The sequence below is a fragment of the Trachymyrmex cornetzi genome, unplaced genomic scaffold (genome assembly GCF_001594075.2).
Source record: "Trachymyrmex cornetzi isolate Tcor2-1 unplaced genomic scaffold, Tcor1.1 scaffold16, whole genome shotgun sequence".
Lineage (NCBI taxonomy): Eukaryota > Metazoa > Arthropoda > Insecta > Hymenoptera > Formicidae > Trachymyrmex > Trachymyrmex cornetzi.
In genome coordinates, this window is record NW_017296201.1 from 74,877 (window position 1) to 93,351 (window position 18,475).

The 18,475-nt window shown below is 35.0% G+C and overlaps 1 protein-coding gene across 2 annotated transcripts in view; it reads left to right on the plus strand.

The window, feature by feature from the left end:
• The window catches only part of Rpb8 (DNA-directed RNA polymerases I, II, and III subunit Rpb8), a 71,049-nt gene that overhangs the window by 41,931 nt on the left and 10,643 nt on the right, over positions 1 to 18,475 (plus strand). For both annotated transcript variants that reach the window (XM_018503975.1, XM_018503976.1), the window contains one exon: positions 2,217 to 2,397. In XM_018503975.1, coding sequence (XP_018359477.1) covers positions 2,217 to 2,397 — 181 coding nt within the window. The remainder of the gene's footprint in view (positions 1 to 2,216; positions 2,398 to 18,475) is intronic.

Sequence of the window (18,475 nt, forward strand, 5' to 3'; positions counted from 1 at the left end):
CACCACCACTACCATCACCACCACTACCATCACCACCACCACCACCACCACCACCACCACCGGCAACGATGTAGTATCGATTAAAGCTCGCCACCATACCTGCCGTTGTGTGTGCTTAACCTTGACCTTGCGTCCCGGGCTTTCTTACGTATCGTTTCAGCTCAGGGCTTCGTACGGAAACTGACAACTTTTTCGTTCTAACGATTATGCTCTCTATGTCTACATTAAAATGCAGTATGCGTTGCGACGACAGTCCCAAAAGGCCCTTTAGAATTTTTGCTTAAGACGAATCTGCGTATGTTTGATTGAAGCAATGAATTCAATTCGAGATTCATAGTTTATGTCTCTTGATATAGCGATGCCAGATGATTTATTCGTCAAGTTTTATTAAAGCGTAGCTTCAATTTTCTTTTTCCTTGCCTACTTTATTTTTGCTCCGGCAATATATCTATACGATGATTTTTCTTTTAGCAGTTTTCTCTTTATTTCTCTTTCCTATTTCTTTTTATATTATTTCTTATATTCTCTCACCAGCTCAACCTTATATATGTTTCAGTTCTTTTTCTTTCTCGATATTGAACTTAATCGATTCTAGAAGCTTCCAATTCGCACGACTCGACTCACGTAATTTCATGCAAGCGAACTTACCTTGACATTATAAACACATTTGATGCAATAGAAAGATATCTTTAAAAATCAGATAGTAAATTAATTAAAAAATCTCTCTCAGACAGTAAATTAATTTAATTTAACGAGAGAGATAGTGATTGGATTTAAACTAATCTTGTTTTTTTTTTTTTTTCTTAACCCTTACCGTACTAATATGGATAACTAGTGGCCGAGCGATTCCTGCTCATGCAAATTTCTTTGAGTCTTTCAGTAATTATAAATTATATATATATATATATACTACATTTTATTATTTTCCAAAATAAAGAGTCAATATTTATTCTAGAAAATTGAAAGTATGTTGGTAAATTTTTAAAGATTTTTTTAATTATTTTGTAGAGGTAAAAAAACGAAGAGATTTGAAGTGACCCTTGATGGTATGGATGAGGCACCAAATTGTAGATAGTACGGTAAGGGTTAATATCCACGATTAGCAACATTCCATTGACCGTGTGAATAAAGTGTGTTTCGTGTTCATAACAGTGGTGGAATTATATTTTTACAAAAATGTTTCATAAAAATCTATTAATCGTATTAAATAAAATGATAAAACAATAATAAATGAAAATAATAAAATTTTATTTTTAATATCTGCCGATTTTACGATGCCAGACGAGAGAAGATGTAGGTATTTTATATGCAACTTTGTAATTGTTCCGTGAATATAGATTTAATAAGAACAAATAAAGAATTATTCCAAGTTTTTATTACTTAATAATATTAATTAGTATATATTAACAATTACTTTCACTATTTCGTAATTTTACAAATTCTTATTTTGCTCTGTAAATTGTATTTTAACGGCTTGTTCAACGCAATTGAAGTGCACTTTACGTAGTCAGATGCAAAGTGAGTGCCATATATTTATCGAAATATTGTATGCATGGTGAAAAAGACAGATCCGTTAGTTTACACACTCTAATGGCAACAATAAGTGGATGCAATGAGACTGATGCAATCGTGTAGCGGTGTGTTTTCGATGCATTCGTGTGAAAGCTATTATTGGATCCGTTTATATTCCGTCATTGCATGGCTGGTCCGTGCTTTTTTTGTGCCCAAGAAACATCGGGATCATCTTACGTTGAAGCGTTAGACACCCAGTATTATACGCAGATAAAATGATTTACTTAGTCATTTAGATATTAAGTATGATTCAGTATACTTTTTCTATCAATTCTCTTATATTTAATTTTTCCAATTCTACTAGAGATTTATTTTCTTTTTTTTTAGGAATTATATTTTTGTGTTAATGTACATGATACGTTCAATAAATTTGTTTCCGTCTACGTATCATTATCTGTGTCATTATGAGATATTCCACATTTTTAACAGTAATGACGTTTATGTAATAAATATTTATCTGCAAATTTTACAACTTTTCCAGTTATATATAATAGTAATCAAGTTACAAAAAAATTGTTTTATACCTATATAATCAAAGACATTTTTCGCTCTAGTAATGTACAGAGCAAAGATTTTAACGAACGATAACTCGGTACGTGGGATAAAGCTCTTATGCGTGTAACAAAATATCATTGTGTATTTAGGAGATAAATTCCGTCTTGTGCTGTCGACGACATTACGTGAAGATGGATATCCAGATGGTAACGAGTGGAATCCTATGGAACAGGAGGGAGGTTCCAGGGCGGATAGCTTTGAGTACGTCATGTCCGGCAAGGTGTATCGAATTGAAGGTGACGAAGCCAACAATGAACCCAGCAGCAGACTGTAAGTAGCCGTTGTTCTGTTTTTCATCAAGCGTGTCAAGATCGGTCTGGAAAATTAGCTTTTCATCCTTTGGAAAAATTTAATTTATTGTATCAGGCAAGTCCAATTAGTAACACGAAAAAAATTAACAAATATATATTTTATGATCAATTAAGAATAAAAAATTAAAATCAAGGGACGAGTCTTTTTCAGATTGATCTTACCAGTGAAATATATTTTATTGGCAATTAAGATTTGTTTGCACTCTTTACGATCTTTGGTATTACCATTATGATTTTACCTTGAAATCTTGTATCATTGTTTATAAAGTGTGCGTACGATATACGCAGCGATAGTTACATGAGAATAGATAAGCGAAACAACTTGTTATAGTAATCACATTTTGATAACAGTTGCGATATAATCTGTAAGTTTTATATACGAAATCATCCAAAATTACGCTTAACTTTCTTTTAAACAGTACAAAATACTTGGTCTTTATTTAAACAATCTTCATTATTAATTGTATCTTATTAGAGTATATTACTTTGGAATCATTTTCCCTTATACATTTCAAGGTAAAAATAAATTTATACAAATTCTTGTTACATACAAAAATGTCTAAAAATCCTGTAGTGCAAACGAATCTATACACTTCTTTTTGCAATATCCGAGCAGAATCCTGTACGAAATTTTATTACGTGAAATGATCTGATGGTATCGTTCGAAAATATCTTGATACGAATCTTCTTAAGGAGCGACATTGTCAATTACGAGAATTTATCACTGTTACTTATATGCATGTTTTGTATTAATTTGATTCCGCTCGGATACACCATACGCTGGCCTATATCAGGCCTATCGGGAATACATACGGATACACGATACGATACATGACGTCGTTCGAACGACATATTGATGTGCGACAAACATTCTGTTGTGCGATCTCTTATTGGCTCGTTTCCAAGCGCTCTCAATGAAGCCGCGTGAGCTTCCGAAAACAACTTTCTACGCCGCTTGTAGAGAAATTGGCTCTCTGTTGTCATTGATTAGCGTTCTGAACAAGGTTTCTCGATTCGATCGAGGAGCGATACTACCAACACCGTTTGACCATTCTTATGTAATTAGTGAACAGTAGAAAAAAATATTGAGCAACGCAAGTGTTGCAAACAATTTTTTGAGATTAATAAAAACGTATGAACAAAATTATGTTGTAAATAAGTTAGTTAAATAAACGCAGTATGCTTTCGACACTTAATTTATTTAAATAGATGTCGCGCAAATAAGTTTTTGTGCGAAGCTATATATATTTAAAAAAGTATTACGGTTAACATAATAATTGAATGGTAATAAAGTTAAGATTGTTGTATGAATTACGTGATACGCAATTGCCCGAACCTTGGCACGATTGGCTGAGCACGCCGAAATAGTGCGTCATCGGGTGGGCCATTTTTAGCTTCGTCATTCATGAACTATGGACTCGCTATTTTTTCAAACGCAATTTTTTAGCTATTTGTATATTATTGCCAAAAAATGAGTGCGGCAAGTAAATGTACATTTATAAAAATCAGGATGGGAATAAGCTATTATACATAGACATAAAATTTAAATCATCAGATATAATAATATTATATTTGTATCAGAGTTGGTAAAAATCATGTTTTAAACATGTTTTAAATTGTTTAAAACATGCTTAATTGATAAATTTTTTAACATATTTTAAACATGTTTTTTTGTAATGCTAACGTTTAAAGCGTGTATGAAGCATTAAAAACATGTTTTAAAAAAATACAATAGTTTATTCTTTAAGGAAAAAATATTTTTTGCCAACCCTGTTTTTTTTTTAGAAATAATGCTCATGAATTCTTAGACAAGAATTTATAATAAAGAATAAAATTTCAAATTTTAATTAATCGCCGAACAAGTGTTATGGAGAATTTTATGAAAGTTGTGGAGTTTCTGCAATTTAAAATTGCTTTCCAATCGGACGGGAAGCCGAAGGTTGCACGCGAGTGTTGGGCTTTCCATTTAAACGTGCTAAACGAAATACGGAATTGCGCGATAACCCCGCGGTTTGACCGACTTATCGCACTGACCTTGGGACGTGGCCGCGACGTCGGTCGCATCGGTTGCGTTGCCGTTGATTTCGCCGCAGGTTGTACCACTACTGCGCGCAAAACATGCCGCGCTCTGTTGACGCTATTAAAGATAGAACGCAGCGTTGTAGACAGCACGATAAGAAGAGAAAGATAATGACGCGTGCTTTAAACATTTGAGTCTGTTAAGTGCTTTAAATCGGCCGTGCAAGTGCGGTACTATTTATCGAATGCGACGTCATTTCGTAGCGCTTCTTCATAGTACTCAGAAATTAACGTTTAATTTTTAATTAGTTTTTTCTTCCATGCGCTGTCAATCTTCGTCTCAATTAAAGCGTAATGTAATCTCAGCTGTATGTTATGTAATTTATAAATGTAATTAATTAACAAAATATAGATCATACATTATATTATGACAAGTGTGAGGTATAATGACGATTAATAAATTTATGTCTATCAGAGTATCTTGAATATATCTAAAATTTACAATTGAAAGAATCATTGGACCTTCTGGTATCAGACATGAAAGATTTAAATGATCGTACGTCTATCTTTTTTATTAATTTTCTTTGTCTGCCTTCTCTATGTATATAGTGTTTTCTGTATTTGCTTTTCTGATGTTATTTAATTAATATTTTTGTACTAAGTGTACAACTTTGCTTCCGCCGTTTTTTTTTCCCGAAATTCGAGGCTTTATTGTAAAAAACTGGTTATATATTTATGATTCAAAGTATTGTCCATCGCTGGCCACTACTTTCTCCCATCTTTCGGGCAGCGTACAAATCCCGTGTCGAATAAACTGGTCATCTTTTGAGGCGATCCACGAATCGATCCAATTTTTTACTTATTCATAAGACCGGAAGTGCTGATCATTCAGGCCGTGTGCCATTGATCGAAACAAGTGATATTCAGAGGGAGCAACGTTTGGAGAATACGGCGGGTGGGGTAGGACTTCCCATTTCAACGTTACCAAGTGTGTCTTGACCACTTTCGCAACATGGGGTCGAGCATTGTCATCCTGCAAAATCACTTTATCGTGTCTCTCGTTGTATTGCAGCCGTTTTTCTTTCAATGCTCGGCTCAAATGCATCAATTGCGTTCGATACCGATCGCCTGTGATTGTTTCAGTCGGTTTTAAGCTCATAATACACTCCGCCGAGCTGGTCCCACCAAATACAGATCATGACCTTGGAGCCGTGAATATTCGGTTTGGCCGTTGACGTGGAAGCATGGCCGGGAACTCCCCATGATTTTCTGCGCTTGGGGTTATCGTAATGAACCCATTTTTCGTCCCCAGTCACAATGCGATGCAGAAATCCCTTCCGTGCCTTTCAAGCAGCTGTTTACAAGCAAACAAACGCCGTTCAACATCTCTCGGCTTCAACTCGCACCCAATTTCCTTGCTTCTGAATTATTCCCATGGCTTTGAGGCGTTTTGAAATGACTTGTTGAGTCACTCCCAATGATCGTGCCAATTCTTCTTGATTTTGACACGAGTCTTGATCAAGTAATGCCTCCAATTCTGCATCTTCGAAAACCTCTCTTCCACCGTTTATGCCGGTCTTCGATGTCAAAATCACCGTTCTTGAAGCGTTGAAACCACTGACGACACGTTCTTTCACTAATAGCGGCCTCACCATAAGTATTTGAGAGCATTCGATGAGCCTCAGCCGCAGATTTCTTCATATTGAAGCGAAAATTAAAATCTCCCGCAAATTACGAGAATTTGGCTTGTAAACTGACATTTTCAATCGAGAATAACTTTATGATGCAGACACAAATCGACTAATGTTTCTATGGGGTTATGTTGACAGTTGCCCAAGTTTATTGTATGACGTCTATGATCTATTTATTTCGATCGCCACTTACCGCTAAAGCCATCTATAGGAAAACGGCGGAAGCAAAGTTGTACACCTAATATATATTTTTAATTTCAATATTTTTAAAATTTTTAATCTCTTGAACAAAATTTGAATAGATATCAAATCTGTTATTATATGATATACGTAAGTTAATATAATTCAAAAGATAAACCTTAAATTAATTTATTTTATTGTGTAATATAAAAAAAAAACGTAGTGTACATATTTAAATGTATTAGATTAGTTAAATGTATTAGAGGATCAAGATTTGTATTTCTCGGTTACTCTTCCATAACTTGTATATTGATATTGACTCAAGATTGTTAAGTGGAATACGCCATGTGTAATCAGACAAGCCTACACTATATATGCTTATTAATGATACGTGATAATTGTTTTAGTAGTTTCTTAGTTTTTTCTTACTATTTTTTTTGCAATTGATTACTGAATCACAGACAGTATGAACGTTATTTTCCTGTATTTTTCCGAAGATTCAATAATTGTAACAGTGTCAATTAGCTGTGTGAATATTTACTCAATTGTATTAATTTTTTATGGAAAATTCAAGTATCGCATCCATGTGTTAAAAAACTTAAATATATATAAGTTTATTGTATATTCTGTTGTTTTTTTCCTATGTATATATTTTCTATAGCAAGTACAATAAGAGCAACACAAGAGTACAAATTGTAAGAAAGCATCTCGTGAATATTATTTATAAGAAAGTATAGAATAGTAAGTAGAGTTGTTTTTATTCATGTAATAGGGTATTTCATAATTCTCACTCTTCTGGTCATACTATAATCATGTAATCGAAATATGATACGGGAGGATATTGAGCTCGATCGATAAGAAGACATCACGTGGCGCGTTTAGCAGAAACAATGCAATTCCACGTTGAGATAAGTGAACATTTGCAACAAGGCGATACTTCATGATGTGGCGTGACGATTATACGCCATCCGGTCGGTAAGAGAGTGCGCACGTACCAGAGAGATCAGCGGAACGAGCTTTCGGAGGACAGGGAGCCACTCTGCGTTCACTCGGTAGGTAATGAAGCGGGTGAACACAGCTGGTGGTATCTCAGTTTTCTGGGGGCATTGGCAACCCGGCTGGCAAAAGTCGAAAAGTTGAGAGTAACCATCGAGAAAGACGGCCGAAAGCGACAAGCAATAGACGAATTCAGATCGGATGTCTTGCTGTATCGAGCAATTGCAAAGTTCTTTTATGATCGATTACTTCCTCCCCGGTTCTCCCACAGAGAGGATCTTGAGCGATACGAAATCAATTTGTACTTGTCAAATTAAGATGCAGTATCACATTTTAACATTTATATAACTATAGGTATGGAATAAGACTTATTTTTTGTTATCTATACTTCGTGTTAGATTTTCAGGGAAATGTCAGAATTTTATTTATAACTTTGTGTCTTTATTTTTTTAAATGCGTATTTTGATTTTTTAAAGTATCATTTATATTGTATTATATGTATGTATGTATACATATATATATATATATATATACACATAAAATTATTTAAAAAATTCTATTCTCCCCTCTCCCCGATCTGATACGAATCATGAATAATTCAAAGTTTGCTTTAAATATTCACCTAAATTGAAGATGGGTACAAAAGTCTTGATCCTTTTTCAAGAGATGGCGTATCTGCTGATGTGCAGTTGCGAGATTTTACGTATTAAATAGAATTGGAAAAGTAACGACGTTGGTTCTTCTGTAATGCGAATCGGTTTAATTTAATTGTATTTTCGACATTTTCGTAGTGATGGAACGAATAAAAATAAATGTAAAAAAGTAAACATCGTCCATCATGCGACACAAGATGCTTACAAGAGTAAACGTCTCCTATCATCCTGTATCAAAGAGATACTTATATTTTATTTTCATTGTAAGATTCAAACATTTGCAGCTATTGTGAAAATATTTCGACGTAGTTACTTCGATTTGGATGAGATTAAATAATAATACAGTCTTGTACTATAATTATATAGTTTAACTTTAGTTAATATTGCGTTTGTTCGAACGTTTGTTCCTTCGTCTGCGAGGGGCGTGACAGCTGGGAAACGAATTATTGATCGGGGTAGCTCGAGACCCCGGAATGAATATAGCTGATGCCCCGGCAACATTGGCAACGTGCAGGCACACACATCCTGTCATCGTGATGTGATCCACTCTAAAAAAAATTTGAAACTCAAAAATATCATTATCTAATTATAATATTATATTTATTATCTTTTAGATTGTGGTATTTTTAACATTAGATATACTTATATTTTATTTTCATTGTAAGTTGTTAATATTTCTTGTAAAAAAAAATCAGTGTTCCATAATATCTCATTTACTGTTGTGTTATATTAACATTCCTGTTAATACAATTTTTGAAATATAATAAAATCCAATATAAATGAGTAGTACAAACGGTTCATTAGTTTTTAATATATTCTGTCGGTGATTTTTCTGTCGGAATTGAAATGTGAATTCTCTTTGCTTTGATTTAATTGGTATTTGGTGCTGAATAGATTATTGGAATGACAAGTCTCTTGACAGAGAACCTGTAGCACAAATTTCTTCGATCTCATCGAGGATGCGGACTCTGCTAGAGTCAGCTGATCAGGATTAGTGCAGGCGCGTGCGCACAATGCAATGCTTCCCGATTGGTCGATACCTCGGCTAGGACTCGCAAGGTCGCCCGGGCTGTCAAAATCAGCTGACGCCGGAGCAACCAATCAGCTGACGCTCGAGCTTAGAAGAATCCCCCCCCTCCCCACCGTTGGGTTTTACTTCTACGCTGTCTGATTTTTCATCGGATTTTCCATGATATTCGCTTGAGACAACTTGGTTTGTTAATCGAATAATTGAAACATTCTCGATCGGGATCACGCCAGTCATTTATGATGCGTGTAATTAACTTTGGAATGAGATTCTTTTATTTCTAATAATCAAGTTCGAAATATAATATTATACATGTTGAGGAATCTGTCAAATTTATTTATTTATTTTTTGATAAAATTCTATTTACTGCAACATGTATTTATTTAAAGCCTATTTCTGAAAATTATTTTATCCTTTTTATCGAAGTATATTATCTGTCAAAGAGAAAGAAAGTGAGAGAGAATTTATGTATTGAATTTAAATTATAAATACGCAAAATTTGGATCTTCAATGCGTCGCTGCGTTAAAGTATCATGTGTCCGTTGGCGGCAAAATTGTACTAGCTGTAAAATATGCGTTCATATGCGCAACATGTCTTGCGGCTTTTCTTCCTTGTGAGTCACGTCGACCGCCGTTCCACGGTCACATGTATCTCCTAATATCGTGGAGAGCAGCCTAGGACCGTGTCGGAAGGCGGTATACGTATACACAATCGACTCGGCGGAAAATTTAACCGCCACGTCATCCGACGTTGCGCTGCAGCGAGAAAACTCGGGCGGACGAGTAAAACTGTCACGGAATTGCCGCGTTACGTAAAATCGCAAGGCGGAATTGCGGCATACTGCATTTTTGGCAGCCGGTATGCAAAAACACTTCCTTCTCTTTTTCGTGATGCGTACGTGTATTGCGTGTATGTTATTGGCATTATTTTTCGATAGGTATATTATGCGCTGAAAATCGCATCGATACGCCGCGCCGCATGTTTGGCCGCAGTATAATCAAAGCAACGTCATAACCGATCTATGTTTTCACTTTCTTTAGATGATATTTGTAATAAATTTATGTTTATTTGCCCATCTGTTATCGAATTTACATTATTGCGGCTTAATAGTTTTAAAAATACAATGGTTATATATTATTAAAGTTTTTTAATATTGGAAAATATACAAATAAAACTTTGACATTGTTTATAATCTCTTAATATAATTACCGTGTTGTTGTAATTGTTAAAATAACTGTTATGTTCAGTAAGATAAAATGTTAAAGGTTGATACGTATTATACGCTTTTGCCATGTTCTGAGATTTCTTATTTTAATCTTTTTGATTAAAAATTCGAGCGAGAAAATTGTTTTTTTTTTTTTTTTTTTTTTTTTTTTAAAACAGATTGCAGACATATATCTTCGAATGATTGCGCTGACCCGTATAATTCTTACGACAGAGCAATACTGATGTTCGAGAATTAAGAAATCCGAATCAACCATTAATATTTTGCATCAGTCCATATTGATATTACTCACACACGATCAATAATCTCTTGTCAGTATTTGTTGGTACTGACAATATTATTGACCGTATAAGATCCGCATAACATATTACTGGGATAGTATGTTCTTTGCGAACTAGTAGTCTACTCTTTTATACCTTTGTACTTAAAAAATTGTGAATATATTATACGTACAACAAATATGCGGAAAAAGAAAGAGCTGTACTCATTATCACATAACGCGTGTATTATGCAATCGTGCCGCGTTGTTGTGTTTATCAACAACTGATTTGGTTTTCTTAGAGATGCTCTATTTATAAAAGTTTTTCTGAATTTTTCTTAAGAATCATTGCTCATGAATATTAAAGCTCTATAGACTGTTGATTTATTAAATTAATGATGTACTCAAATTGCGGTATGATATTTATTATTAAAAATAGCATATTTTAAATATCAGTAATCAGCAAAGGTTTAGCTTTATAAATTTTAAGATCCCTTTTTAGAGTCCCAAAAGATGATGCAACAATTAAATTTGTGAATAACAATGTATCATCTATTCACTTACGAATGAAAAAATAATCTTTGTATTTTATGAAACGTAGTGATAGGCGATGTGTAGATGCGATATTGCGAATATTTTAGAACGTTATTAATAAATTATGCGTCATGAATAGTGAAACGCGTATAAAAGCATTAATAAGGTATAAAGTCACGTTATAATGTTTGCAAGTGATACATCGACTCTGTCCAATCATGGGCGTTTAAACTAATGCCGACGTCATTCGTTGCAAAAGGGGAGTTAGCTTGAGTTACTAAATTACGGTACGTTAAAATATCTCGTCGTTGAATCAAGCATTATTTCTCATTCTAATAGCTATTCTGAAGAGTCGTGACTGACGCACAGTCGTAAATTTAACACAGTAACTCGGTTTTTTTTTTTTTTTTTTTTTTTTAATTAATTTTACTATACCTTTATATGTGCATTAAATGGTTAGCATAAATATTTTATTGTTTCAAAATGTAATTGAAAATATTTCGATATAGTATTTATTGGGAACTTATTTATTGCGAATTGAATGCTGTGTGAATGACATGAAAGCTTAGTCGATTAAGATAATTAATAGGAGATTCACGACGAAGGAGTTCTCGAGCAGGTAATTTTCTACCTCGATATTGCTGTGGGTGTTGTACCGGGTTGCCGCCAACACTCGCAGGCTCTCTTCTCTACCCGGATGCGAGCCAAGCTCTCTCCGGTTCCCAGGGGTGACCCAGTTTCATTTATCCCCTCGGAGTCAGCCTACACTTGCCTGGCGAACACATCCCTCCTCCCTCATGCACACTTACGCGCATTTTCCATGAACTATACCCATTTACAGTTTTCTCGTTTTCGATTCTGTTTTATTTCACCGTTTGCTCAAATATTATTTCGGAGATTAATTTTCAACGGTCTATTATTTCATTTACTTTCTTTTTTTTAATTACGTTACGTAAAAGATTTGTTGACAAAGATTTGAGATGATTATGTCTTTTTAGGATTCTTAAATATGTAAACTAAGGCAAAGAGCCATATGTAGCTATTCGAATAGTTTTATTTGAACAACATTTTAAAATTGGGAACATATTTTAAATCGCGTAAGAACTTCATTTGAAAGAAACTTTAAAAGTGGTGTAAGCGAGTGTAACTGTTAGAATTAATTTTTTATTTTACTCAAATATTTTTTTCTCACGCGTCGATTATTTTTCCGGTAGTAAGGTCTACGAAGAATATACGTGCAGTGTGTGTACTCATAAAATTGAAGATCTTTCGTTTTGACGGGCGCTTGCCGCGCATCCTTGCCGGGACTGCTCCTGGGAAAAGGTCAGACAGTCAGAGGCTAACCTAGTGACTGGAATTAGGTCAACCCCTGACAGGGACCGTCCCCACTTTCCCCGAACACGCGGAAGAGTCCACCTTGTTACGTGTTCACAGTGAAGCCAGATTGCACGTAGTCGATACGACACAATGTTATTTGGATCTGAAGAATTGAATTTTCGATTGACCGAAGGTTAGCAGCTATTTAGTAAGAAGTAAGTACATGAAATCGAGATATATGATTGTGTTACAGAATAAATGTGACAGTATTTTCCGACAATATACCGCGTGCTCGAATAGATCGATTTAAAAATTGAGGAAAGGAGTTTAATTTCCGTCTGTTCTGAAATAAAATTATTATAAAAAGGAAGAACAAGTCTTGAAACAAAATTATTACAAAAAGTTATCGTTACAACGCGAAGCCATCAATTGTAATTTGCACTCTCAATCATAACTGGTCGATTCTATTTTATGATAGATACGTATGTGACTAATACACATATATGTATTAATAATGAATAAAAATTGTTACGCTTGCAAAATTAATTGAACATGAAATCGTTCTTAGCTCATTAAAATTCACTGCATCCTTAATGTTGTTCAAGGTCGACAAGTGCGAGCGTTTCTATATCTACTGTTCATAGAATTGAGAGTAAAAGCTGATTTTACTTGGATCGATACACCATCCCGTTCCTTTCCCGTTTTGTCTCCACGATTTTAATGTTCTTCGCGCTTCTTGCTACGATCGCATGTTTTGAGATAGTGAGACGCTCTCGTCACTTGCGCAAGGAAATTTTTGATTATATTTTTTGTTGTTTAATTTTACTATAATCTCGATTTTTATTTAAATAATTATATATTTATGTATAATATTCGACGCTTTATAACATTGAGAAATGTTTTATAAATTTTATTAAATATGCAAATTCTTATCAGACTGTAAAATAATAATAATTCATTTTTAACAGACTCAAAATTTCTATTTGTTTCACCATAACATGCTCTAGAAGTAGCAAGATTTATTTGAAAATTTTATGGATAAAAATACAATATTTAAAAAAAAAATAAATATTTCATATTTTAATTCAAAAAATAGATTTAAAACTGTTCTTTTTGTTTATTGTAAATGAAGTCGTTCTCTATCTTTCTTTGCATGGCATGCAAAATTTTCTGAAAAGTTGTGGAAAAAAGAGGGAATTACTACGTCATGTGTCAAGTGGATTATATCAGTGTCATACAACAGTAAAATATTCTTCGCGCAATTAAGAGGAATTATGGGAGATGAGAGGAAATCTCATTCATGGAAGCTTGTTGAATTTGTCGATCACATGTTTTACGATTTTATATTCCAAAACTCCTTTTTCACTTTCTAAGTATTTTTTTGATTCGTAAATTTCAAATATTATTTTCGCGCGTTTATTAATATGCGCCTATCAATGTTAAAATGTTATTTTTTTCTCTAAAAATTGCTTGAAAACATCTTGGTTATGATTTTTAAATAGCATACCTCTATCGTTATATCAATGGCGCTTAACATTTCTGCATTTGCTGCATATATCCAATACTTGTTCATAAAGCATTTCTGTAATATTCGCTTGACTCTTACATTAAGCAAAGTTATAGCTACTATCGAGAGTAAATTTAACTTCGACGCGTCTTCACTGTTATACATATTATGTTAAATTTCCTTTCATGTAATTTATTTAACATATTCGTCTATTGTTGTTATCCACACATTTGTTTCCTCCATTTATATTCACATTTGTTTCTTGTCGTTACACCTTATATATGGTACAGGTTTAAAATCTATGCTTTCTCTCTCTCTCTCTTTATTGCTATGTGTGTATTATTATTATTATTATAAATATTTTATGTGATAGTTACACTATTATTATTTTTCCACATTTTGCACTTTCTACGTGCGATATCATGATAGTGCAAACCGTGACATTGAGCGTGCAGTAGTTATGGACTTTGCTTTGCAGTCGAGCGATCGCGGCTACGCGCCCCGACCGCCACGTGTTGCTTCAACTCCTCTACAACCACTCGTCGCATTTGCGGCGTGGACGACATACAAGTAGAAAAGTTCTCAGTTATCAGCATCGCATGTTAGCAAAAGACCTGATTTTTATAATAAAGGGCTTCCAAAAATGTATACCTCGAAATTTAAAATGATTACAATTTGTCAAAATTGTTTTGAGAACTGCTGGAAAAAGCTAATTTATTATTTCAGTGATATTTTATGGTGTGCGTCAAGTAGTTTAACGTAGTATTATACAAAATGTTAGTTTTACAAATGACATTCAATATTTAATAAATTTATTTTTTTCCGCTCAAAGAATGAAAGGTGAGGAATCTTTAATATCATTGGAATCTCCTTTTTCCACCGGAAGAAATGATCATGTACAACATTCGTTTCACTTTTCGCAAAATTCGTTTTTCGTATCAATATGTGTTTGAAACTAAGCTAAACGTTTGCATTTTCGGTATCGCGTCTTTGTCATTTCCTCAATAATTTATAATGATTTCCACGACGACTAACAACGTCAAAATCAGAGACTTCAACAGTTCCAAGATCTTTTCAGTCGTTTTTGTCTCGTGTTACTAGTGAAAGCGCTTTTAATTATTCTGGATACGCGACGTACGATCAATTACCGTCGTGCGCTTAAACTGCATGATGGTAAACCAAGAATAGCTTCATTATATGCGCGCATTGAATGACGTATCCAAAGACATATAGCATGTTGTGTACCGGCTTTCAATTACATAACAATGATATTTAGTCTGACTAATATATGTCTATCCTGCACGTATATACGTCTCTTACCGCATCACCGTCATACGTCGCGACAAAAACAATTTCGCGAGACAAGTACATTTCTCGCAAGCCGCATAATCGCTACGTCAACAAATAGCAAATAGCGAGATAATTTCGGGTGCAATGCACGACCAGCCTAAAACGAGAGAAAGTGTCACATTCCTTTTCTTCAGCTGATTTCTCTTGTTTTTTCTTTCAACTACTTTACTATAGCATTACACAATTTTTATAGTGATATTTTTGACGAAGAAATAAGAATGATATTTTTAATAATAACTACGAGAAGTGTGTAATATGCAAATTCGTCTGCAGCTGCTTATTGCGAAGCACGTCAAGTTTATTTCCTTGGTCTTTTCTTACATAATCAGTGCTCGCATTTGACGGTCGACCACCATATTACCGCGTCTCTTTCTCCCCCCTCCCCCCCCCTCTCTCTCTCTCTCTCTCTCTCTCTCTCTATTCATTATATTATGTAGTAGGAGAGCTCCCGGTTCTGAACGATAATCGACTCTCTCGAGTGCGCGTGTGTGTTAGAGAGTGGCGTAGGAGGATGAGGTACAGAAAGAGTAGGAGAGGAGGGCACGAGGGGTGAGGAGGCAGGCCAAAGGTGCCTCCTCAACCCCTCCGCGATGCATCGGTCGCGCGCGCGCGCGCGCGAGTGGGGAGCGGCCGTTCGACCGCAGGAGAGGCGAGGGAAGGCAGGAAGGGATGGAGTGCAGGGGGGTGTCGTGACGGGGACAAACGGGCCGCGACCGAGAAAACGGTGCAGGCAGCGCGCGCGCAGGTGCACTCCCCGGTTCCTGCCGTTGTATTGCGTGTGTCGTGTCGCGACTGCCGCGATGTGAGATGGCGAGACTTAAAGGCTCGTTTACACCATGTCGGACAGAGCGACGTGTCGCGTCGCCTCGCGTTTCGGTAGTGACGAAAATTACGACCCATAGTGATGAGATGATGACGATTGCCAACGGTGTGTAGTGGTAGTAGTAGCAGCAGCTGCGGTGATAGTGTGCGACGATGATGCGCGATAGTGGTAGCTGTCTAAGATTAAGTCGACCCAGGTTCTGACACTTACCTTGCCAAGGAAGAGGTGCACGTTGCTCTTCGTCGTCCCTCGACCACCCACCTGTCGCCGTTCTTCTTCTTCTTCTTCCACTGCTACTTCTCATTCGTCGTGCATCAAGATTTTCGAGGACATCCCAGCATGTCGGAGCATCTTGAGAGTAACGCACTTATTTGCGTAAGCTACGTTTCGCGCGATTGTTCACATCGATATTCAAGGATTTGATTACTTAATCCATACTTTGAATCGCTTTGAAATCTTTTTTTTCCTAATGAAAATTTGATAAATTAATTTTTTAATTTGTTTTAAAAATTAACGAACATTTTCAAAATTTTTACAAAAGGATTAATAATTTGACATAATATTTTAATCATAGGAAACTATTGTCTAGCTTTGACTATTTCCTTATGCGACGTTTGTTGCAATATTGTAATTTTTTTCAATCAGATGAAATTTATTATCATACACTCGGTTACATTCTGTTGCGTTGACATGGGAACAAATATCTTATAAATTCAATGACTTACAATTTTGTGTCATATCTAATTACAGGTAATAGAGAGCATGCTTTTGTATTTCATGCTAAAATAACCATCGAGAAAATTTCAAAGATAACTTAATTGAGAAAATTTGTTCATAATGTAAGTTTTGCATTGATGTTGATGATGTCGTTTGTTATCGTCTCTGTCTGCTTTTGATGTGATCTTTAGAGAGAATTATTTGTATAGAAATAAGCAAAATAATATTATTTTTCATTTAATTATACTCACGTTATATTTTTGTTAGTCATATACAGGGGAGGAGGGGGGATAGCACATCATTAGATTGTAAATCGAATGCGTAAAAGAACGATCTTACAGATAAATATGCTTCCAATTGTTTTCTGGTTTTGTTCTTAAATAATACAAAAGTGTTATGTTATAAGATTTGAGTGAATTACCGTTTTGTCACAGAAAGAATACGTAGTGTCGTGAGGCGTTCGCCATTATTACGTTGCACTTGATTAGTCGCGAAAGTGCACGTGCGTGCGTAGTGGCATGCGCTCGATAATTAGCAACAATTATACGCGCGACAACGCGACGAAGGTCGCGCGGTCCGGGGAAACTCGCGCGCGAGTATAGGCTCATTATTGGACGCGTCCGTGCCTTAAGCCAACGCGCGAATCGATCGTTTCGGTACTGACCCATATCCCGTGCAAAAATTTATCAAAGAGAATAGCGGACAATTCGATTTTAAAGCTGTGCATCGATGGATATGTGCGTGTTGCTATCATCGATTGCAAAATTTAGTAGAACAAAAATTTGAATTCGTGCAGACTCGTGTAATGACGTCTCTATAATTTACTCGATTCCTTTTCTCTCGATTTTAATTGTAAGGATTTATTCTCGCGAGCACTCATCTCTTTCTTTATTCTCTCTAAATCTTGTGGAAATCTCACTCGAAGAGACTGAAAATTGAGCCAGTTTTGAAAAAAGAGTGAAAATACTCCCACTCTTGTTCAAGAGTGCCAGATTTTCACTCTTTTTAAAGTGAGATTTACTCTTTTGAAATGAGATTTACTCCAAAGGAGTGAGATCTCAATCCTTTTTTTGGAGTATAATACTACGGTTGGATGGAACCTTACTCCAAAAAAGGGATTGATTCACTCCTTCGGAGTGAATCTCATTCCGAAAGAGTAAATCTCACTTAAAAAGAGTGAAAATCTGCCTCTCTCTCTCTCTCTCTCTCTCTCTCTCTCTTAAACAAGAATGACTTTTTCACTCTTTTTTTCAAGATTGGCATAATTTTCAGTCTCTTCAAATGGGACTTCACTCCACGAGATTTAGAGAGTTCTTTTTGCAACAGTAGCTAAACTGTTATACGTATCTCAATTTATATATTTTAATTTTAGATTTTACATTTAAAATTTTTGATCTGTCATGTAAAATATATTATTTGTGCTCGGAATTTTATTCTTTCTTTAAGGTATTTAACATTATTGATAAGAATCGCGCACGCTGCTTGCTTTTCACTGTTTATTCGTCTAGTTTTATTTCTATCTCATCCCTTTTTTTGATGCGAATCAATATGACATATAACGTGTCATATCGAGATCGAGCGTATTTTTGTAATATATAGAGACATAAAAATTTAAAATAGTAGAAAAATACTTGTAAATTATATATAATTTTTATAAAAGGACCGAGAGAATATGAACACAAAAGAGTATTTATTACGAATCTAGCGTTCGACGAATGGAAATTCAGATTTATCATTG